The sequence below is a fragment of the Adiantum capillus-veneris genome, chromosome 23 (assembly GCF_014529385.1).
Source record: "Adiantum capillus-veneris isolate H3 chromosome 23, ASM1452938v2, whole genome shotgun sequence".
NCBI lineage: Eukaryota > Viridiplantae > Streptophyta > Polypodiopsida > Polypodiales > Pteridaceae > Adiantum > Adiantum capillus-veneris.
The window spans coordinates 28390465-28410337 of record NC_140953.1 but is presented as its reverse complement, the minus strand read 5'-3'; the positions used below and the strand labels follow the sequence as shown (position 1 = coordinate 28410337).

At 45.5% G+C, this 19873-nt stretch overlaps 2 protein-coding genes across 3 annotated transcripts in view; one reads left to right on the top strand and one right to left on the bottom strand.

The window, feature by feature from the left end:
- LOC147427560 (uncharacterized) overlaps nucleotides 1–15970 on the bottom strand; it is a 40133-nt gene extending 24163 nt beyond the window's left edge. The window contains exons 1-2 of one of the 2 annotated variants that reach the window (XM_086497486.1): nucleotides 15755–15970; nucleotides 15048–15200 (exon numbers count right to left, since the gene is read on the bottom strand). In XM_086497486.1, the coding sequence (XP_086353612.1) occupies nucleotides 15048–15200; nucleotides 15755–15916 (315 nt within the window). In that variant the 5' untranslated portion in view covers nucleotides 15917–15970. The remainder of the gene's footprint in view (nucleotides 1–15047; nucleotides 15201–15754) is intronic. The other variant, XM_086497485.1, reaches the window with a different exon arrangement.
- On the top strand, nucleotides 3036–6260 carry LOC147427561 (uncharacterized). The gene is made up of 5 exons (XM_086497487.1): nucleotides 3036–3049; nucleotides 5554–5589; nucleotides 5686–5732; nucleotides 5987–6031; nucleotides 6139–6260. Exons 1-5 carry the CDS (start codon nucleotides 3036–3038, stop codon nucleotides 6213–6215), a joined length of 219 nt encoding a protein of 72 aa, XP_086353613.1. The 3' UTR covers nucleotides 6216–6260.
- Nucleotides 15971–19873: the final 3903 nt, after the last annotated feature.

The following is a 19873-nucleotide window of genomic DNA, read 5'->3' as shown; positions in this document are numbered from 1 at the left end:
GAGATCACAAGTCAGTGATTAATGCGAAGAAAAGTGAATTTTTCCTACCAGAAATACACTTTTTGGGACACATTGTGTCAGTAGCAGGAGTGCAGATGGATCAGGCCAAGATAGAGACTATCCATGATTGGCCCGATTTGAACAATGTCCATGAGTTAGAAGCTTCTTGGGATTGTGCTCGTACTACAGGCAGTTCATTAGAAAGTTTGCAGAGGTTGCTTCCCCTTTGCATATCTTGACAAAGAAAGGAGTCCCTTTCTCGTGGGGAGTAGGGACCCACAGAGGTGACCGCCTTTCAAACATTGAAAGAGAAATTGACTACGGGACCAATTTTGACTTTGCCGGACTTGCAAAAGTCATTCGAAGTATATTGTGATGCTTGTGGTCGTAGTCTGGGTGCGGTCTTAATGCAAGAAGGCCATGTCATTGCTTACGAGAGCCGATTGTTGACAAAGAAAGGAGTCCCTTTCTCGTGGGGAGTAGGGACCCACAGAGGTGACCGCCTTTCAGACATTGAAAGAGAAATTGACTACGGGACCAATTTTGACTTTGCCGGACTTGTAAAAGTCATTCGAAGTATATTGTGATGCTTGTGGTCGTAGTCTGGGTGCGGTCGTAATGCAAGAAGGCCATGTCATTGCTTACGAGAGCCGATTGTTCTCAAGGTCGGAATTGACAACACAGATGTATGAGAAAGAGCTTTTGGCGGTTATCCATGCTCTTACTCAGTGGCGGCATTACCTACTCGGAGCAAATTTTATTGTCTTCCATCAAAGTTTACACTACTACTTGTCGCAGAAGCAACTATGGGAAAAGCAGATGCGGTGGACGAACATCTTGTCATAGTTTCACTTCCACATTGTCCATGTGCAGGGACAGAAGAATTTGGTGGCAGATGCTTTGTCTCGGAAGCTGTTGGTTCTGGCTATTTCCGCAATACATCATAGGAGCTTCGAGGATATGGTCAATTAGTATGCCGCAGATACAAATTTCGCAAATATTTTCACACGGATACGGGATGGGGAGACAGTAACGAGATATTCCATTTGGGATGGCTACTTGATGAGGAAAACCATGTTGTGCGTTACACAACCGTTGAGGAAAAAGGTTATGACCGAATGCCACTGTCCGCCTTTTACGGGTCACCGCGGCATCGCTACCACCCTGAATGTCACGTGACACATCTCAACCCTATGTGTCCGTGGACAAGCTACAGCATAACATGTTAGGTGCAGCAGAATGATTGTTTGCGCTTTGCTCAAGATGAGTGCTCCGAACTGTGCTCAAGGTTCCTTTTAGTTCTTATGGAAGGGAGAGCCTTCCGTTCTTAGTGGAAAGTGCTATGATCACAAACAAAGTGAATGGACACTGTGCGTGCAAGTGTATGAGATTGAGAGACAGAGAGAGAAGAGAGATACCACATCAATGATCAGAGACGTTGTAAAACCCTCCTCCGAAGGCCCTACTCTCATCGGCGAGAGTGGTCTACTTACGATTGCACAAGTGGTACAATGACGATGCAATGGACTGATGCAACTTGGGACTATGCCGGTGACGACGATGGGGATGACGACGACGACTTTAGGGCTGAAATCTGCGGCCTTCTAACTGCTGAATTTCGGGGCTGTTTCGATGGCTGAAAATGACTGTTTTGGCTGCATTTTTGAGGGCTGAAAATGGGGGTCTTCTGCATGCATCTAGGGCTGAATCTGCTGCTGTCCAAGAAGGCTGAAAACGCTGACCATCTGCAGTAGATGAGGCTGAAAATGGAAACGCTGGCAGATCTGGTATGCTGAATGCTGAAAATCAAAAACGTTGGGACTGTTCTGTAGCATTAGTAAAACGCTAGGGATCTGTGAAAGGCTGGCGATGATGGCAACTGGAAACGCCAGGGCTAGGGCTTGCGGTAGGAATCTGCTAGAACAAAAAACGCTAGGGCAATGAGAAAACGCCAAGGAGAGGGAAATCGCCAAGGCTTGTAGGTCTTGATGGTTCCTGTTGAGAAGGTGTCTGTTGAGCAGGGAGCTCCTGCTGCCTCTTCTGCCATTGAGTGCTAACTTGGGTTTGCTTATATACAAACTTAGCAAAATTGCCCTACCTACTTTTGTTGGAAAGTCACTTAAATTAATAAGTGAAAAATGCCAAAAATAGGTAAAATAGGCTAAATGCACTGGTAAATTCCCCTGATGGAATCTGATGGATTCTGGTGGGAATACTAATGATCATGCTGTGTGCAACCAGAGGATATGCATCTACACTAAGTGATTGGGCATGCTCACAAAAGTGCTAGATCACTTCTAAATCTAGACTGACTGGACTTGATTGAACCCTGTTATGCTGTAGCTTTGTCCACGGACACATAGGGTTGGATGTGTCACGTGACATCCCCTCCTTTTCAAAGGAGGTACTGGTACCAAACTGTATGGCGTCAAGGGAGATCGCCAATAGCATCCGGAATCCTAGAAGGGACTCTTCGTCGGCCCACTCTGATGTGTGGGTCGTGCGGTACTTGAACTTCATAAAGGTCTGCAACGCTCATAGTTACCAGGAACGGGAAACCGGAACGGGAACGGGGAACGGGAACGCGGAACAAAATGCCATTCCCTGTTACGGGTACTCACGTTTGAAACACGGAACGGGGATTCGGAACGGGAACTTGGAATGGCAACGGGGAACGGAGACCTGAAAACGGCCATTCCCTGTTACTATGGCAACGCTTGCTTCTTTGGGCCGTGCCGAAAGCGACACAAAGTCTTCTGTGGCTCCTTCGATGCTTCAACTTCATCTAGAGTCCTGCTTCGTTCTTCTTCAAGAGTCTCCATGGCTGAAAATTCTTGAAACCATTTCCAACACAAAACCATGAACATACCTATTCCATGTAAAGTGACTGGAATAAATCTTGTCTTCGCTAAAGACTGTGTATGCAATGTAGATGAACATAGAGACGGAGTGACAAACCGTTCACCAAGCATATGCAAACAATGAGGTCGAATCTTTCTCTTATGATCTAGAGCAATCAACTGTGGCAAAACACAATGGAAATGCCCACGCTTGGTGCTCATACTTTATGTGCTCTTTCGAAAATTGTGTCATGCCAAGGAAGAGACATGGAATGTGACTTCCTTACATACATACTTTTCAGCTTTTCACGAAAAATCCGCATACATTCGTGCCCATTCACGAGTGAAACGTGCTCAACATACAATATGTTATGCCTAGGAAAAGGGATCACATAAAGACGCTGACTAAAATACAGGAAACAATCACGAATGAAACAATCAAACAATGCATGCGTATCAATCATGCGAACACATAATACTCCCTGTGAGGGTTCTTGGACCTAGGCTCGAGAGCCAAGATCAGTTCTTCCTGAATGATCGAATCGTTCTGTGGGGGTTCTTTGAACCTCGACTCGAGAGCCAAGATCAGTTCTGCGTGATTGATCGAATCTACAACGATGTTAGCTTCGCTAGAAAAAGCATCCACTAACACATCATCCTTGTGAACAATCACATGATCTTCATGCAACTCATCATGCTTGTGAGCAAGATTGTTTCCGTACATACGTATGGACTGATTTCGTACCGTACGGTACGTCCGTACGCTATCCGTACGTACCGTACGATTCCGTACGTGCCAGGTGCTAAAAAAAAATCCGCCGACGGTTGCTAATACACCTTGGTCAGATTGGTTGGGCGAGGCCTTTAATAAGTCCACCTATCCTATACTGGCTATTATCACAAGTTACAACAGAGAACTAGAGAGTAGAACTATGAACAGAGTCCTTGCACAGGATCTGCACAGAGACCAAGGAAGGATTTGCCGCCACCGATAAGGTTCTTTCTCCCTCCCTCCCTTTGTGTTTGGAGTCTGCAAGGAGGCACTCTAGAGTCCTGACCTCGCGAAACTTGAAAGATTGTAAGTTTTGTAATCAACTTTGAAGTGTGCGGCGTTAATTGTGTTGCAGAGTTATCATGCCTCGTCGACCTAATCCTCTTTGGGTCGAGCACACCAATGTCCTGAGAGTTGTCAACACAGGAGGCCAAGCAGGTTCAGGGACTCACACTTGGGTGTGCAAGTACTGCGGAGAGCAGATGACGAGTACAATTACCAGGGTTTTGAAGCACCTCACTGGTATTGGCACCACTAGACATTGTGGGGTTGCGAGGCTATCCCGCCAGCATTGAGGGATGCCTTGATTTTGGAGCATTTTTCTCCAGGATCTACTGCATCGTCACAATCAGGGGGAGCACGTGCAGCAGCAACAGCAACAGAGGATGCCTTGCAGGATACATTACTTGGAGATATTGGCGGCTCTGCGTCTGCAGCGCCATCATTTGCAGGCACTAGTAGAAAGAGAGCTCGTGTTTCACACGCTGAGGATGAGGGTGCTAGTGCTTCAGCAGCAAGTGCAGGTGGGGTTGAGGGTGTACGTGGCCCAAGGCAAACCACATTGCCATCACGTGTACACAATGATTCATGGGTAAAAGAGCGACAGAAAGTTGCAGAGATAGAGATTGCGCGGACTCTCATAGAGTGCAACATTGCATTCAATATGTTGAAGACTGATCAATGGAAGAGGATGGTGAGAGCTATTTCACAGGTTGGTGCTACAGATTCCCGGAATGGTCTTGACTACCAAAAGATGCGCACTACCATGCTTGACGACCAAAAAGAGATCATAGACCGAGCATTGCTCCAGTGAAGGTTGGGTGGCAACAATTTGGATGCACTATTCTTTCGGATGGGTGGAGTGACACGCGGAGGCGCCACATTATCAATATCCTTGTTTCCTCTTGCTTGGGCACATACTTCTTATGAGCCGTGGATGCAGGGAAAGCTGGAGAACGCATTTTTGCGAAGTTCATCTTCAAACATATTTGCCAGGCCATCAAGGAGGTTGGGGAGAAGAACGTCGTGCAGGTAGATACTGATTCATGACCATGTGGCATGCACATTTGAATTTTGCATACATTGTCCAACGTAATAATGTCCACACTTCATTTAATATCTTGTCATGACTCATTGTAGGTGGTCACTGATAATGCCTCCAATTGCAAGGCCATGGGGGATATGGTGGAGGCTGACTTCAAGCACATTGTGTGGACACCATGCGTTGCACATTGCCTAGAACTTCTCATGGAGGACATAGGCAAAGTTCCCTGGGTGCAGCCTACAATGTCTGATGCGTCCAAGCTTACCACTTTTTTCCGCAAAAAACACCAGGCCTTGGCAATCTTCAGGAGCCACAGCACAGTAGACATGGTGCGTCCCTCGAAGACCAGATTTGCATACATGTATCTGGTGCTTCAGAGGCTGTTCAGATTGAGAGATCCATTGTTGCAGACAGTTGTGGATCCAAAGTGGAGATTGATTTACCACGCTCAATCAGAGGCGACCAAGTACATTCAAAGAAAGGTTCTTGATGAGACCTTCTGGACACAGGATTAGTCCTTGGCAGTGGCTCCACAGCCATTGTATGTACTACTCCGGGTCACAGACGTGGAGGGCTCTACACTTGGGTTGGTGTATCATCTGTTTATGCAGATGAAGACACATTTCTGGATGTACCTCATTGACACAAGATCGGTAAGTACAAACTACAAAGTGCTCTAATGTCCTCATGTGACATGTCTATTTATAATTTTTCAAAACACATACTTACTGTGACTATTTTGTTTGCAGTCGTGATGATATTTTGGCTATTGTAGAGACTCGATGGCAGTTCATGCGTCGTCCCATCCATGGGATGGCTGCAGTTCTCCATCCTCTCTACAAGAGCCAAGAATTGTTTGAGGAGGCTTCATTGCTCACACTACGCTCTGAATATATGAACATTATATATGATGAGCATGAGCAATTGATTCTGGATTCAGAGATGAGTAGCTACATGAACAGTTTAGGACTCGCCTTTGTGCGGTCTGTAGCATTGAGAAAGGAAGCTACCAAGCTTCCTTTAACATGGTGGCAGAACTATGGACGCCAGGGCCTTCCCAAGTTGTGCCACCTTGCATTGCGCATCCTTTCTCAGGTGAATACTGAAGTCTGAATTATAATTTATAATTATTGAATGATGAATCTATATTGTCACACGTGACACTTGTGACCCATGAGTGTTCGCTATTTGAATTGCTATAGGATTGCTCAGCTGGGGCATGCGAGCGCAACTGGAGTGCATACTCTCTTATTCACACGAAGATCCGCAATCGTCTTAGCACCAAGCAGTTAGAGAGACTGGTTTATTGCCGTGCTAACATGCGGCTTGTGCGCAGCTTCCATGCCTTGGGGACACCCAAGCAGGTGAGATTTACATGCACATTTATGAAAACAAGTCAATGATCAAAAGACAGTGTTGAATCATAGACTATGTTTTGTCTTGTCATTGTAGGTGGATCCCACAGATTTGAAGACGATGGCAGATCCTACTACGGAGGAGGTCGATGCACGGATTAGAGATGAGCACGAGGAGATCCTTCGAGAGTTGCAAAGGGAGCTAGAGAGCGCGGATCGCCGGGTCACTAGATGTCGCTCTCGAGCTTACAGTATTCCTCTTCGCATTGCTGCAACAGATCCAAAGGTTGCACACAGAGAGAGCATTCGCAGAGGAAAGTTACCCGTTCGGCCTGCTCGTAGACGAGCCAATGAGGCTGTTCGACTCATCCACACCCAGAGTTCAGAGGCTGATGATCCAAATGAGGGTGATGCACCCCTAGCATCTGTGCCAGAGGAGAGAGCCCGATTATGATGATGAGGGCAATGTCTTGACAGATGGAGACATGCTCTCTGAGTCTTCATCGGCCTCTGATGATGATTTTGAGTAGTAGTTACTAGTGATTGCCCAGTGCTTTGGGTCTTGGCACTTGGACATTTTTCATGACTCATTTATGCTTTTTATTTTGTTGCTTGAGCCACCCAGACTCTTTATTGAGTGACTATGTTATATTTGTATCAGGATTCAGCATTCAGTTATGTACTTTTGACCTACACTATGCCATGTGGTCTGGACTCGATTCTAGCGGTTACTTAGCTTGTGGGGTGATTTTAAGTGTTTTTTGAAAGTTGTGGCTATGTTTAAGTATTGTGCAGTGTTTTTAAACTAGATAGGTTGTATATAAATTTGAAATTCTTTGTATTTTTAGCTTTTAAAAAATATACTACGAATTTTACGTACCTTATGGCCCAATCCATACGGTACAACGTACAGTACGTATTGAACACGTACCGAATACTACGTACCTTACAACCTTGCTTGTGAGAAATCACATCTTGATCATGCAAATCATCATGCTTGTAAGAAATCACATCTTGATCATGCAAATCATCATGCTTGTCATTGTCAATCAAATCATCATGCTTAGCAATATCATTCAAATCATCATGCTTATCTTTGTCATCCAAATCATCATGCTTGTCAGTCAAATCATCATCATGCTTCACACAATCATGCAAATCCTGTGTGTCATGCTTTGGAGAAGAAGAGACTGAGAGAGTCTCCTTTTCCCGAATCTCTTGCATCTGTGCCTGAGCTTGAGAAAAGAGTCGCAAGAACTCTTCCCTTCTTGCTTTGATCTCGCGATCAAATTCTGCTTGTCGTGCTTTGTTCTCCGCTTGTCTTCCTGCTTCGTCTTCTGCGTGGCTGCGTTCCATATCTGCTTTTCTTTCTTTGAATTCACGATCCAATTTGGCTTGTCGTTCTTTGGCTTCCAAGCGTGCTTGCTCGCGCTCACGCGCTATGGTTGCCATTCTTGCAGCATTTCTTGCTTCACGTTATAAATTCTGTTCCATAAACAACAGCTCCAACTCCTCCATTGGAGTTAGTGCAATCGGTGTCGTAGATGGGGAAGGGTCGGAAAAACCTCCTGGTGGGGAAAATTCTTCTTCGCCTTTTTGTTTTGTTTTCGGAGTCTGGCGGGGCAAGCCCGGCCGCTCCCCTTATCCACCATAAAGGTGGACAAGAAGAACGACCAGGACTATGCCCCGAGAAACCGAAGGCAGACGCTTTTGTCACTAGTTTCCTCTGGACTCGGGAGGCCAGAATTATCTACACTCTTAGGGCGATGACTTTTCCCTTGAGAGACCCATTTCGGTGGGCGTGACAGCGACCAAGTACCTCTGTTCAGAGGCCCAGGTACTACGGGACTTGCTTCGGTCTTCCCTTTGGAGTTGCCTCCTCCAGGTAACTTATCGCTCACCTCACTAAACTGCCTTTGAAACCCGACGGTTTTCCCCTAGGAAATGCCATACCCGCTTGGAAGGGCGTCGGCTCACAGGTGGCGTCCGCTGAGGCTGGTAATGTCTCCCATTATGCATTTCCCAACCCCTTTTAGGTGAAGTTGACCCCCCCGGGGGGGAATGGCAGTTGGGTGCTCTCGTCGCTCATCTGGCTTCGCTTGGGGAGAATTACGTCATTTCCCCTGGAAGGGATCGGATTCAAATAACGGCATAGGAAGGGGAGCATTATCTCCCCATCTGCCTATGCAGAGCACCTAAATACCAGGGTACAACTTCACCGAGGAACTTCGCCACAGGCACGTGCCCTGCAGTTCCGTCCCTCGAGTGCGGATCACGGCGTACCCAGAAGGGCAGCCGCTTCCCGCGAGCCTCCCCACCAAGGAGGATAACGGTCCTTTCTTCAGGGTCCAACCAAGGGTCGAGTGCGTTGAAGGTGGAGTTGAATCGGTCTAGCCACCTCCCCCTAGAATCATCAACCGCCGGATACCTCGTCAACAAATGCGAAAGCGAACGGCCCTCTAACTGGGAGCACAGCATGCAAATGCTATGTCTGCGCATATAACTATCAGCCAGTTTGAGCCCACCTACTCTCGCGAGAGCCAGCATTCTCTCCTCCTTTCTATTGACTACAGTGCTCCTATTGAACTGCAACAGCAGGTATCAACGTGTTTGTTCATAGCCGGCCTCCTTATAGGGCTCCAACGCCAGGCACGAATGCCTCTCGTCCCACTTGTCCCATGCGTGGTAGCGTACTGAGCTGAAGTCAGCCGATGGGATATATTTATTCATCCAATTCTCGGTTCTTGTCGTCCAAGTCCACTTCTTGAGCGGTTGGTTCTTAGGCTTCTTGTTTACCAAGGAGCCTATCCAAGTAGATGAAACCGAGCGGTACTTGTCAAAAGCCCGTGCTCGTTGTCCCCCACAAAAGGCAGGTACGGGTGGTATGTTAAACTCGTGATGGAGAGTTGCCGTCCCTACAGAGGTTGACCTTGCTCCCTTTCCGAGTAACATTCGCATCCCGGTGGCGACGAGGCGCCGCAGAGAGTGAAGGACACGCTGGTCGTGGGCCCCCATAATTTCCGCGCCATAACAAATCACTGGATATACGCACGCCTTAAAAACAGTCAGTCGGGACCAGATAGGGATGGCTTGGTTCGACAGTAGGTGTTGACATTCTTCTTCGCCTCTCTCATGCTCATCACCCCCAAGCGAAGTATCCATTCCGCTTCGAGTGATGACCATTCTGCAATCGTGGGTTCTTGTGGGTTCTTGTGGTCTTGGGTTCTTAAGTTCACGAGGAACTTGGGTTCTTGCGGGTCTTGGGTTCTGAAGTTCACGAGGAACTTGGGTTCTTGTGGTCTTGAGGTTCTTGAGGTTTTCTTTTGCTTGCAAATCGCGTTTGAGAAGGATCTTCTCTTCACCCGAGTTCTACTCCTTTCTGCGGGCGCACCCCTTGGCGGCCTTGCGCTCACACCAAGGTTGCTTTTTCCCACCTCACGTCGATTGGCCGGCCGCTAAGTGCACGGTCCGCTCTCAATGAGTGAAAAGAGACACAAGGGGAGGCTGGACAAGCCCTTCTTACCTGGGATTCCTGTCACTCTTCAAAAACACGATTAAGAATCGACACGCCCAAGCGAACTTGGGTTCGTGCGACCTCAACAAGCAAAAAAAATTCGTGTGATTCTTGTGGTTCTTTCCTTGAGTGATACAGAACACTTCCAAAGCTCTGATACCAATGTTAGGTGCAACGGAATGATTGTTTGCGCTTTGCTCAAGATGAGTGCTCCGAACTGTGCTCAAGGTTCCTTTTAGTTCTTATGGAAGGGAGAGCCTTCCGTTCTTAGTGGAAGTGCTATAATCACAAACAAAGTGAATGGACACTGTGCGTGCAAGTGTATGAGACTGAGAGATAGAGAGAGAAGAGAGATACGACATCAGAGACGTAAAACCCTCCTCCGAAGGCCCCACTCTCGTCGTCGAGAGTGGTCTACTTATGATTGCACAAGTGGTACAATGACGATGCAATGGATTGATGCAACTTGGGACTATGCCGGTGACGACGACGGGGATGACGACGACGACTTTGGGGCTGAAATCTGCAGCCTTCTAACTGCTGAATTTCGGGGCTGTTTCGGTGGCTGAAAATGACTGTTTTGGCTGCGTTTTTGAGGGCTGAAAATGGGGGTCTTCTACATGCATCTAGGGCTGAATCTGCTGCTGTCCAAGAAGGCTGAAAATGCTGACCATCTGCAGCAGATGAGGCTGAAAATGGAAACGCTGGCAGATCTGGTATGCTGAATGTTGAAAATCAAAAACGCTCGGACTGTTCTGCAGCGTTAGTAAAACGCTAGGGATCTGTGAAAGGCTGGCGATGATGGCAACTGGAAACGCCATGGCTAGGGCTTGCGGTAGGAATCTGCTAGAACAGAAAATGCTAGGGCAATGAGAAAAACGCCAAGGAGAGGGAAATCGCCAAGGCTTTGTAGGTCTTGATGGTTCCTACTGAGAAGGTGTCTGACATCTGTTAAGCGGGGAGCTCCTGCTGCCTCTTCTGCCATTGAGTGCTAACTTGGGTTTGCTTATATACAAACTTGGCAAAACTGCTCTGCGCCGAAAGCGACACAAAGTCTTCTGTAACTCCTCCAATGCTTCAACTTCGTCTAGAGTCATGTGTCTACCTTCGTCAAGAATCTCCGAGGCTGCAAATTCTTGAAACCACTTCCAACACAAAAACCTGAACATACCCATTCCATGTAAAGTGATTGGAAAAATACTATTCCTTCGAAAAATGGGGTCGAATCTTGACTTTCTGATCTAAATCAATCAATTGTGGCAAAACACAATGGAAATGCCCATGCTGAATGCTCAATCCTTCTTGTGCTCTTCCTACAACTATGTCATGCCAAGGAAGAGACATGGAATGTGACTTCCTTGAATGCATACTTTTCAGCTTTTCATGAGAAATCCGCATATATCCGTGCTCATTCATGAGTGAATCGTGCTCATCGTGCAATATGGCATGCCTTTGGAAAGGGATCACATAAAGATGTTGACTAAAATACAGGAAACGATCACAAATGAAACACTCGAACAATGTGTGTTGACTAATCAATCGAACACATATTACTTCCTGAGAGGGTTCTTTCGACCTAGGCTCAAGAGCCAAGATCGGTTCTTTCTAAGGGATCGAAACTTCCTGAGGGGTTCTTTGGACCTCTACTCGAGAGCCAAGATCGGTTCTTCGTGATCGATCAAATCTACAATGAGGTTAGCTTCACTAGAAAAAGCATCAATTAACTCATCATTCTTGTGAACAATCACATCGTGATCATAAAAATCATCATGCTCGTGAGAAATCACATCTTGATCATGCAAATCATCATGCTTGTCCTTATCATCCAAATCATCATGCTCATCATTATCATGCAAATCATGTGTGTCATGCTTGGGAGAGACTGAGAGAGTCTCCTTTTCCCGAATCTCTTGCATTTGTGCCTGCACTTGAGAAAAGAGTTGCAGTATCTCCTTCATGTGTCGGGCACTCTGTTCTTCATACGCTAACCGTCTTTCTTCGCACTTGCGATCGAAGTCAGCTAGGCTTTCTTTGGCCGCCAAGCGCGCTTGCTCACGCTCCAAGTCTGCATTTCTTTCTGCTTCTCTTTCTGCTTTTCTTTCTGCATCTTTACGATCCAATTCGGCTTGTCGTACTTTGGCTTCTAAGCGTGCTTGCTCATGCTCACGCGCTATGGCTGTCATTCTTTCTTGGTACTTACGCTCTATGGTTGCTATTCTTTCTTCGCTTGCTAACTTTCTGTCCATCATCCTCTTGTCGAAAGCCTCCATAGGAGTTAGTGCAATCCTTGGCGTAGATGGGGAAGGGGGAGGGTCGGAAAAAACTCCTGGTGGGAAAAACTCTTCTTCGCCACTCGCATCCTCACCACCTTCATGCGATGTATCCATTCCGTTTCGGGTGATGACTATCTACTGAAGTCTTGAGTTCTTAAGTTCACGAGGAACTTGGTTCTTGTGGGTCTTGGTTCTTGAGACTTGGGTTCTTGAGCGTCTTGGTTCTTGGGTTCTTGAGGGTCTTGAGGTTCTTGAGTCTTGTAGTTCTTGAGGTTCTTCTTTCACTTGCAATCTGTGTTATAGAAGGATCTTCTCTTCACCCAAGCTCTTCTCTTTCCCGCGGGTGCACCCGTTGGCGGCCTTGCGCTCACACCAAGGTTGTTTATTCCCACCTCACGTTGATTGGCCGGCCGTTAAGTGCACAATCCGCTCTCAATGAGTGAAAAGAGAGACAAGGGGAGGCTGGACAAGCCCTTCTTTCTTGGGTTTCCTGTCACTCTTCAAAAACACGATTAGGAATCGACACGTCCAAGAGGACTTGGGTTACGTGCGACCACAAGCAGCAAAAAAAATGATGTGGTTCTTTCCTTGAGTGATACAGAACACTGCCAAAGCTCTGATACCAATGTAAGGTGCAACGGAAGTGAATGTTGAACTTTGCTCAAGATGAGTGCTCCCAATTGTGCTCAAGGGTTCCTTTTACTTACGGAAGGGAGAGCCTTCCATTCCTTTAGTGAGAGAGTGCAATGGACACAAACAAAGTGGTGAATATTGTGAATGAAGGTGCTGAGACTACGAGATAGAGAGAGAAGAATACGACACCAAAATGCTGTCAAAAACCCTCCTCCGAAGGCCCCACTCTCTATGGCGAGAGCAGTCTACTATTGATTGCACAAATCTCTACAATGCTTGGACTTGCCGACGATGTCGACGACGATGAGGACGACGACGAGACGGGCTGAAATCTGAAAATGCTAAGGGCTGAAATCTGCAAATCTTTATCTGTTGAATTCTGACTCTATGTCAATGACGATGGCCATGACGACGATGCAACGACGACGCGCTGAAAACGCAGATGCTGAAATCTGCGTTTTCCGGACTGAATGTGCAAACTTTGTGGGATCTGACCGTGCGGCGAGGATGTGTTGCGGGAAGGTGAGATCTGTGAGGTTTGGGGGTTCTACTGCAGAAACTAACTATTAAAAACTGAAAACGCTGAGTCTAGGGCTGATTCTGTCGCGAAGATCTACAAAAACGCTGAGGTTGATCTGCAAACCAAAAACGCTAGGGACTAAAATCTGTCTTTGTTGAGGAAACTGCTAACGCTAGGGTTGATCTGCATGTCGTTGGGGAATCTGCTATCGCTAGGGCTGATCTGTTGTGTCTTGTTGTCGCCGAGGCTGATCTGTTGTGCAAAAACTCCAGGGCTAGTTCTTCATGCAAAAACGCTAGGCCTTGCCTGCTGCAAAACGCTAGGGTTCGTCTGTTGGGGGTCTTGCTGAGAAGGTGCCTGTTGAGCAAGTGCTTCTGCTACCTCTTCTGCCAAAAAGTGCTAGCGCTAGGTTTTCTTATATATTCACTTGGTCAAATTGCCCTACCCAGTTCCCAACAAAAGTCACTTAAAAATAATAAGTGAAAAATGTCAAAAACACTATAAAAATACTCCTGATGGGTTCTGATGGAAATCTGATGATCATGCTGTGTGCAACCAGAGGATATGCATTTAATCTAAGTGTCTGGACATGCACGGTCTGCGAACAGACTCACAAAAGTGCCGGATCACTTCCTATTCTAGACTGACTTGACTGAATTGAACCCTAGTCATGGTGTAGCTTGTCCATGGACACATAGGGTCGGATGTGTCACGTGACAGATCTCTTCCCGCATCTCCGGATGCAGAGGAAGTCGACTGATCTTTGTCAGAAGCCATAAGTGCCGCGTAAAAAGGATCGGATTTCCCGTAGGAGAGAAATCGGCCGTGCTCTAATACTACTATAACAGACTTGGACACTCCAAGTCGAGAATCTACCGCGACACCACAATAAATCACTTCAAAACAGTTCACAGTTCACAATTGATTCGACACTAGTCCGACAAAGTTCTGTGCCTAAAAATATTGGCCCCAAAGACTAGCGCCCCTTTCGGTATTTCTTTTTTTATTAATCTGCAACTCAAAGTACGAGCGAGTAGTTAGGACTCACTCTCAGACTCTGCGCCCAAATGCTCTGAGAAGTGAGAGCCCGAACTACCAATTTAAAGACTTACAAGGGATGCCAAAAGCAGAGCCCAAAAGCTGAAAATAAAAAGCATGTTCCTTTTTCTCTCTCAAGCTCTCTCTTGAGCCTAAATACAGCAAAAGAGTTCTCTCTCTCTCTCTCTTTAAGTAAAGCAAGGCCAAAAAGCTGCGTAGAACTTTTGTTCCAGCCCCTGCGTAGAAAAAGCAGGCCCAAAAGCCGTCCGCAAATGGAAATCTGCCATGTGGCTGCTGCCCGCATTTTCCGCCGTGATTTCCGGGTCTGCCAGGTCACTGCCTGCAGGGACTGCCGTACACTTTGCCCCGACAACATTTCTGCAAGGGGGCTCAGAGGGTGTGTGTGTGTGTGTGTGTGTGTGTGTGTGTGTGTGTGTGTGTGTGTACTGGGCACGCCACGTCACTGGGTTGTGACAAAGAGTCATGGAAGTCGACAATAGCATGTGAAGGCCTTTAAATTGTCCATAAGACTACTTGTGTATTCGACTTGCGAGTTGGGTAATCTACATTTTCCCACTCCCCACAGCTCATAGTTTGCCATCCAATCCTTTACAACCTGAATACTTCAAGAAGGTTATATATAAACAAGGACTATCCTAACTAAACTAGGTTTAAAATCTGATCCAAACAGGAAGAAGCATAACGCTTGCACTTCTGAATACAAAAACTCCTCAGAGCATTTCATAAAAAACCTGTTCACTAAGGAAGAACTTTTCACCTCCATTGTGTCTTCCATAGTCACATCTAGCCGCAAGACAGTCAGTTGTGAAGGAAATCTTTCTTTCAAAGCACTGAGCCCCGCAGCAGAATCAGGATTTCGACATGTTGCAACCACAGGGGAATCCGGATGCTTTGTCAAAAGCTTTTCTGTCTGCAAATACAAAACAACTCTTTTCAATTGAACCAAATGCTACAGTCAGCCTCACGATATACATATAGAAGTTTCTGCAAGTCACAACGAATAACATAAGACATATGAGCTACATTTCCCCCCCTCTTCCCACTGCTAAATGCCAATGAAGTACTTTAAGCATGTTTAGTTGCAAGAAGATCTTGAATATGTCATCTTCATGCTGGCCAATGTATACCCCAGACAGATGCCTAAGCAAGGTGTTTGGCCATCCACTAGGACTGCTCTACCCTAACATGATTCACCTCCCTGTGAACTTATTCCATGTTTCCACAGTACGGAAAAATGTACATTGCAGCTCACAAATCATGCAGTGAGTCAGACTGACCTGCACAATTATGATCCTCACAGATGCGCATGCCGCACACGCTTGAAACCACCTTTGGCACATACCCCCATATACATACTAATCGTCTTTACAAAATTCTATCCACCGTGATACCAAACAAAACATGCAACGAGACCCTTGTAATGGAGCACGGTAAAATAAGAAGATAAGATAATAAGGGCCTTACGAGTGCCAAGCCAAGTCCGCGCGAAGCTCCATTAACCATAGAGACAGGATGAGGGAAGAGAGCAGGCGTCTCTGTGCAGAAAAAAGCTTTTCTTTCAGACGCGTGCCTAGCTCGTCTGACAATCGAACGGAGAGCGTAGCGAGAGGACATGAAGGGCGCCATAGCTCGCCACCAGCTGAGCTCAGGGCTTTAGAAGGGTTTTGTCTTTCGAAAATGTAATTTGAAGTTCTTTACTTGATATAAAGCTGAGTAGGTGTTACACATTTGAAAAAGAAAACAAGAGAGAGAATCTTCAAATATGCTCTCAGCTTTGCGAGTCGGACTACATGGAACTTCATTACCAAAGAAAGAGAGAGAGAGAGAGAGAGAGTTTTTGCATGACAACAAGCCAATCCACAACCCCGTCTTTCTGTGGTGTCGGGTTTATCCTTGCCCATTCTCACACCTTCTTCATCTCTAGCAGTCTTTGCTCTGCTTGATGTCCTCTTGTGACGTGTTGGACAATCAACACGAACTGTTGGAGAAACGTAGCCTGCACAAAAGCACAGAAAGGGGGAACCCAACTGAGAGAGAGAGCAACATCAATATAATGGCCTCAAGGTGGGGGGAAGGGCAGAAGGTAGAGGGGCCTAGGGGAGGAGGTAGAGGAGGGTTTGTTACGTTGTAGAGAAGGCAAGCAGGATATGGTAGTTCGATCTAGGAAGGGCGGTTGCAGCGAAGCCAAGAAGGCATATTGAAATTTTCAAGGGCGGCACTCGCTGGCATAGGTGAGAATATTCGGTAGAAATGATTTTTACGAAGTAGAGCCAGTAGTAGCTGAATAGGTCCATCCCAATAATTCAACGAGTAAAACGAATCCTTATACAAACGAAACACAATTGCATCATTTTTCTAGCATGATACAAGTTTTTCATCTCTTCATACCATGCTAACTTACCTAATCTGTATAATCAACATTGGTAGCATTGCTAAACCAAGATACACTAGAAGGAGGAGACACACTCTCTCTCTCTCTCTCTCTCTCTCTCTACCACAATAGAAGTAGAGCACTCCTAAGTTTTTTGAACAAGGACTAGCATCTTATGAAAAACAATGTCTATGAGAAGCTCCCAAGCATGGTATCAAAGAATGCTTTTGTATAATCTTACATATATTTATGTTTGTTAGAATCTTCAAGAGGTTGTGTAATGCGTTACTTATAGAAATGCAATAGAGTATACATGGAGGAATAGAGTATTGATAGTGTTTCACATGGAAGAGAAGATATCCCTACAAGAATAGAAGCGATGTTTCTTTGGTGGCCACAACGGGCGGGTCACATACTAGTTACTTATCATAAAGCTAAAATATTGAATAGGTCCATCCCAATAATCCAACAAGTAAAACGAATCCTTATACAAACGAAACACAATTGCATCATTTTTCTAGCATGATACAAGGTTTTGCAAGAACCTCCACTCGCACCGCAGCAATAATCTGGCTTAACTCCCACACCCTTTGATGTGAGTTAGGATGTTGCGGCACTAGGGAAGAGTCACTTTGTCTCCGCGCACTATGACCATAACAAGTTCTCCTCCTCTTCCTCTTCCTCTTCCTCTTCCTCCTCCTCCTCCTCCTCCTCCTCCTCCTCCTCTCTCTCTCTCTCTCTCTCTCTCTCTCTCTCTCTCTCTCTCTCTCTCTCTCTCTCTCTCTCTCTCTCTCTCTCTCTCTCTCTCTCTCTCTCTCTCTCTCTCTCTCTCTCTCTCTCTCTCTCTCTCTCTCTTCCTTCAAATGGGTGAGCAGCTTGTACGGTCATTATGCGAGCAGCTTCATGCGATTGTGCAAGTATCTTGTAAGGGCATCGTGTGAGCAGTTTCATCATTTTACACTCACCCACACATCGGAGTTTGGCAGACATTTGTTAGTTGTCAGCATGTCCGAATAGACGTACAATAGACTAATGTTGGAAATACATTTGTAGGAAGGTACACAAAGATGGAGAAGATAAAGGGGAAACTCAAGGGCACACAACACGAGAAAGGATCTCCTAATGAAGGAAATTTACCTTGAGTGTGTTCACACACATCAGTACCATAACATGGTAACAAATCTCCCCTAGAAGTGATTCGATGAGCATGATATGGCAATCGAGTAAGGAAATGACATACCCTATGTGATCAATCCAGAAAGGGGAGTAAGCCCATACTTTGCAAAAAGCTTCAAACTTCTCACCAAGCAGAGCCTTTGTAAAAAGCTAGCAAGGTTGTTCCATGTACTCACGTAAGCCAAAACTGACCTCTCTTGCAGAGAATCTCTCCTTGACATAATGATAGCGCACCTCAATATGCTTTGTGAAAATCATGGAACATTGGATTCCTTGTAACTTTCAAAGCACTTTCACTCTCAATGAAGATAGTGGTGGCAAATTGCCAAATCAGTCATAAGGTATCTAAGCCAAAACACTCAACATCGACTGTGAAAGTTACCATGTACTTAGTCTCAGAACTGGAAGTGGCCACTGTAGGTTGCTTCTTGATCTCTCGTCTTACGAGAGAATAAGTTTTCGTAATGCTTGGGTGCCCTGCACTTGAATTGTCGTGACACTCGTGGAGAATTTGGCACCAAATGTTTGTGTCTATTGCTACACACACTCTCCCCTTGTGGAGTAGGTACCCATCATCTATGGTTTCTTCCATCTCTGCAACTCATCACTCAAAAGAGTTGCACTACCAGCATTGGAGTGAGAAGGGTCCCTCGTTTGCACACGACTCCACACTTTGGAGTATACCTCGTCATTCTCACATTTTTACTTGAGAGATTCCAGAAACTCACTTCGAAGCTCAGTAAAGAGAAGAGAGTTGATCTCAAACATTCGACTAAGAGCATCAGCAGAGCTTTGCATCATACTCCTGAAGAATCTTAACCAAGCTAGCCTTTTGACCCTTTAAATATGTTGTTATGCAAACCATTTTATGCTTTCATGGTCAAACACAATCTCAAACCAAGCTCTATACAAATAATGTCACCATCTCTTCAAAGCAGACACTATTGCATAGAGTTATCTTTCATAAGTAGAAAAATTTTGTTGGGCAAAATCAAGCTTCTTGCTTTCAAATGCAATTAGCCTTCCCTCCTGTAGAAGGACAATGATTATTGGCATCCATTTCTAAAACGAATAGCGTCAAAGGATCCACAATAGCTAGATGTAGGAGTTGTAACTAATGCATCCTTCAGAGCATCAAAACTTTATCGTTGAGCTTCTCCCCACTGAAAGCTTTTCCCCTTGGCTTGCAGTTGGTTCAGCATTGGAACAGCAATATGAGCATAATTTTTAGCGAACCTTCGATGAAAAGCTACAAACCTCAAGAAATTTGTAACTCTTCCAAGTTTTTGGGAGAAGGCCACCTTTGAATGGCATTCACATTGGATTGATCCATGTAGCCCATCAATTGAAATAGCATGCCCTAAGTTATGAATTTCCTCCTTGAGAAAAACACACTTTGATTCCTTGGCATGTAACTTATTTTCTCATAACAAATCAAACACTTGTTTCAAAGGTTGTAAGTGCTCTTCCTCATATACACTATACACTAGAATGTCATTGAGAAAAACAATAACAAACTTGCCCAAATATGGTTTTAAAACACTGTCCATAATTTTCATGAAAGTTGTGGGTCCATTAGTTAACCCAAAGGGCATAACCAAAAACTCATAATGTCCAAACCTAGAATGTAGTTTTGGGTAAATCAGCAAGCCTAATGCGTACTTAATGATATTATGACGGGAATTTATATTTGTAAAGATACGAGCATGGTTGAGATTATTAAATTATGAGCATGGGTGAGCTTATTAAATAACTCATCCACTCTGGGCAATGGATACTTGTTCTTGATAGTAACCGCATTCAAACCATGATAGTCTACACACATGCGCATACTACTATCTTTTTTCTTCACCAATAAGATGGGAGAGGCCCATGGTGAAGAACTAGGTTAGATAAACCCTCTATTGAGATAGTCAACAAGCTCGTGTTCCACCTTAGTAGCCTCAGAATGGCGCATTCTGTAGGGTGATTTTCGTACGGGTTTACTACATGCAACCACGTCTATGCCATACTGCACAGCCCGTGTCCGCAATAAC

Coding starts and splice junctions, on each gene's coding strand:
- LOC147427561 (XM_086497487.1), top strand. Junction 5,733..5,986: donor GACTCGATGGCAGTTCATGC/GTCGTCCCATCC, acceptor TATGGACGCCAG/GGCCTTCCCAAGTTGTGCCA. Junction 6,032..6,138: donor CATTGCGCATCCTTTCTCAG/GTGAATACTGAA, acceptor GAATTGCTATAG/GATTGCTCAGCTGGGGCATG.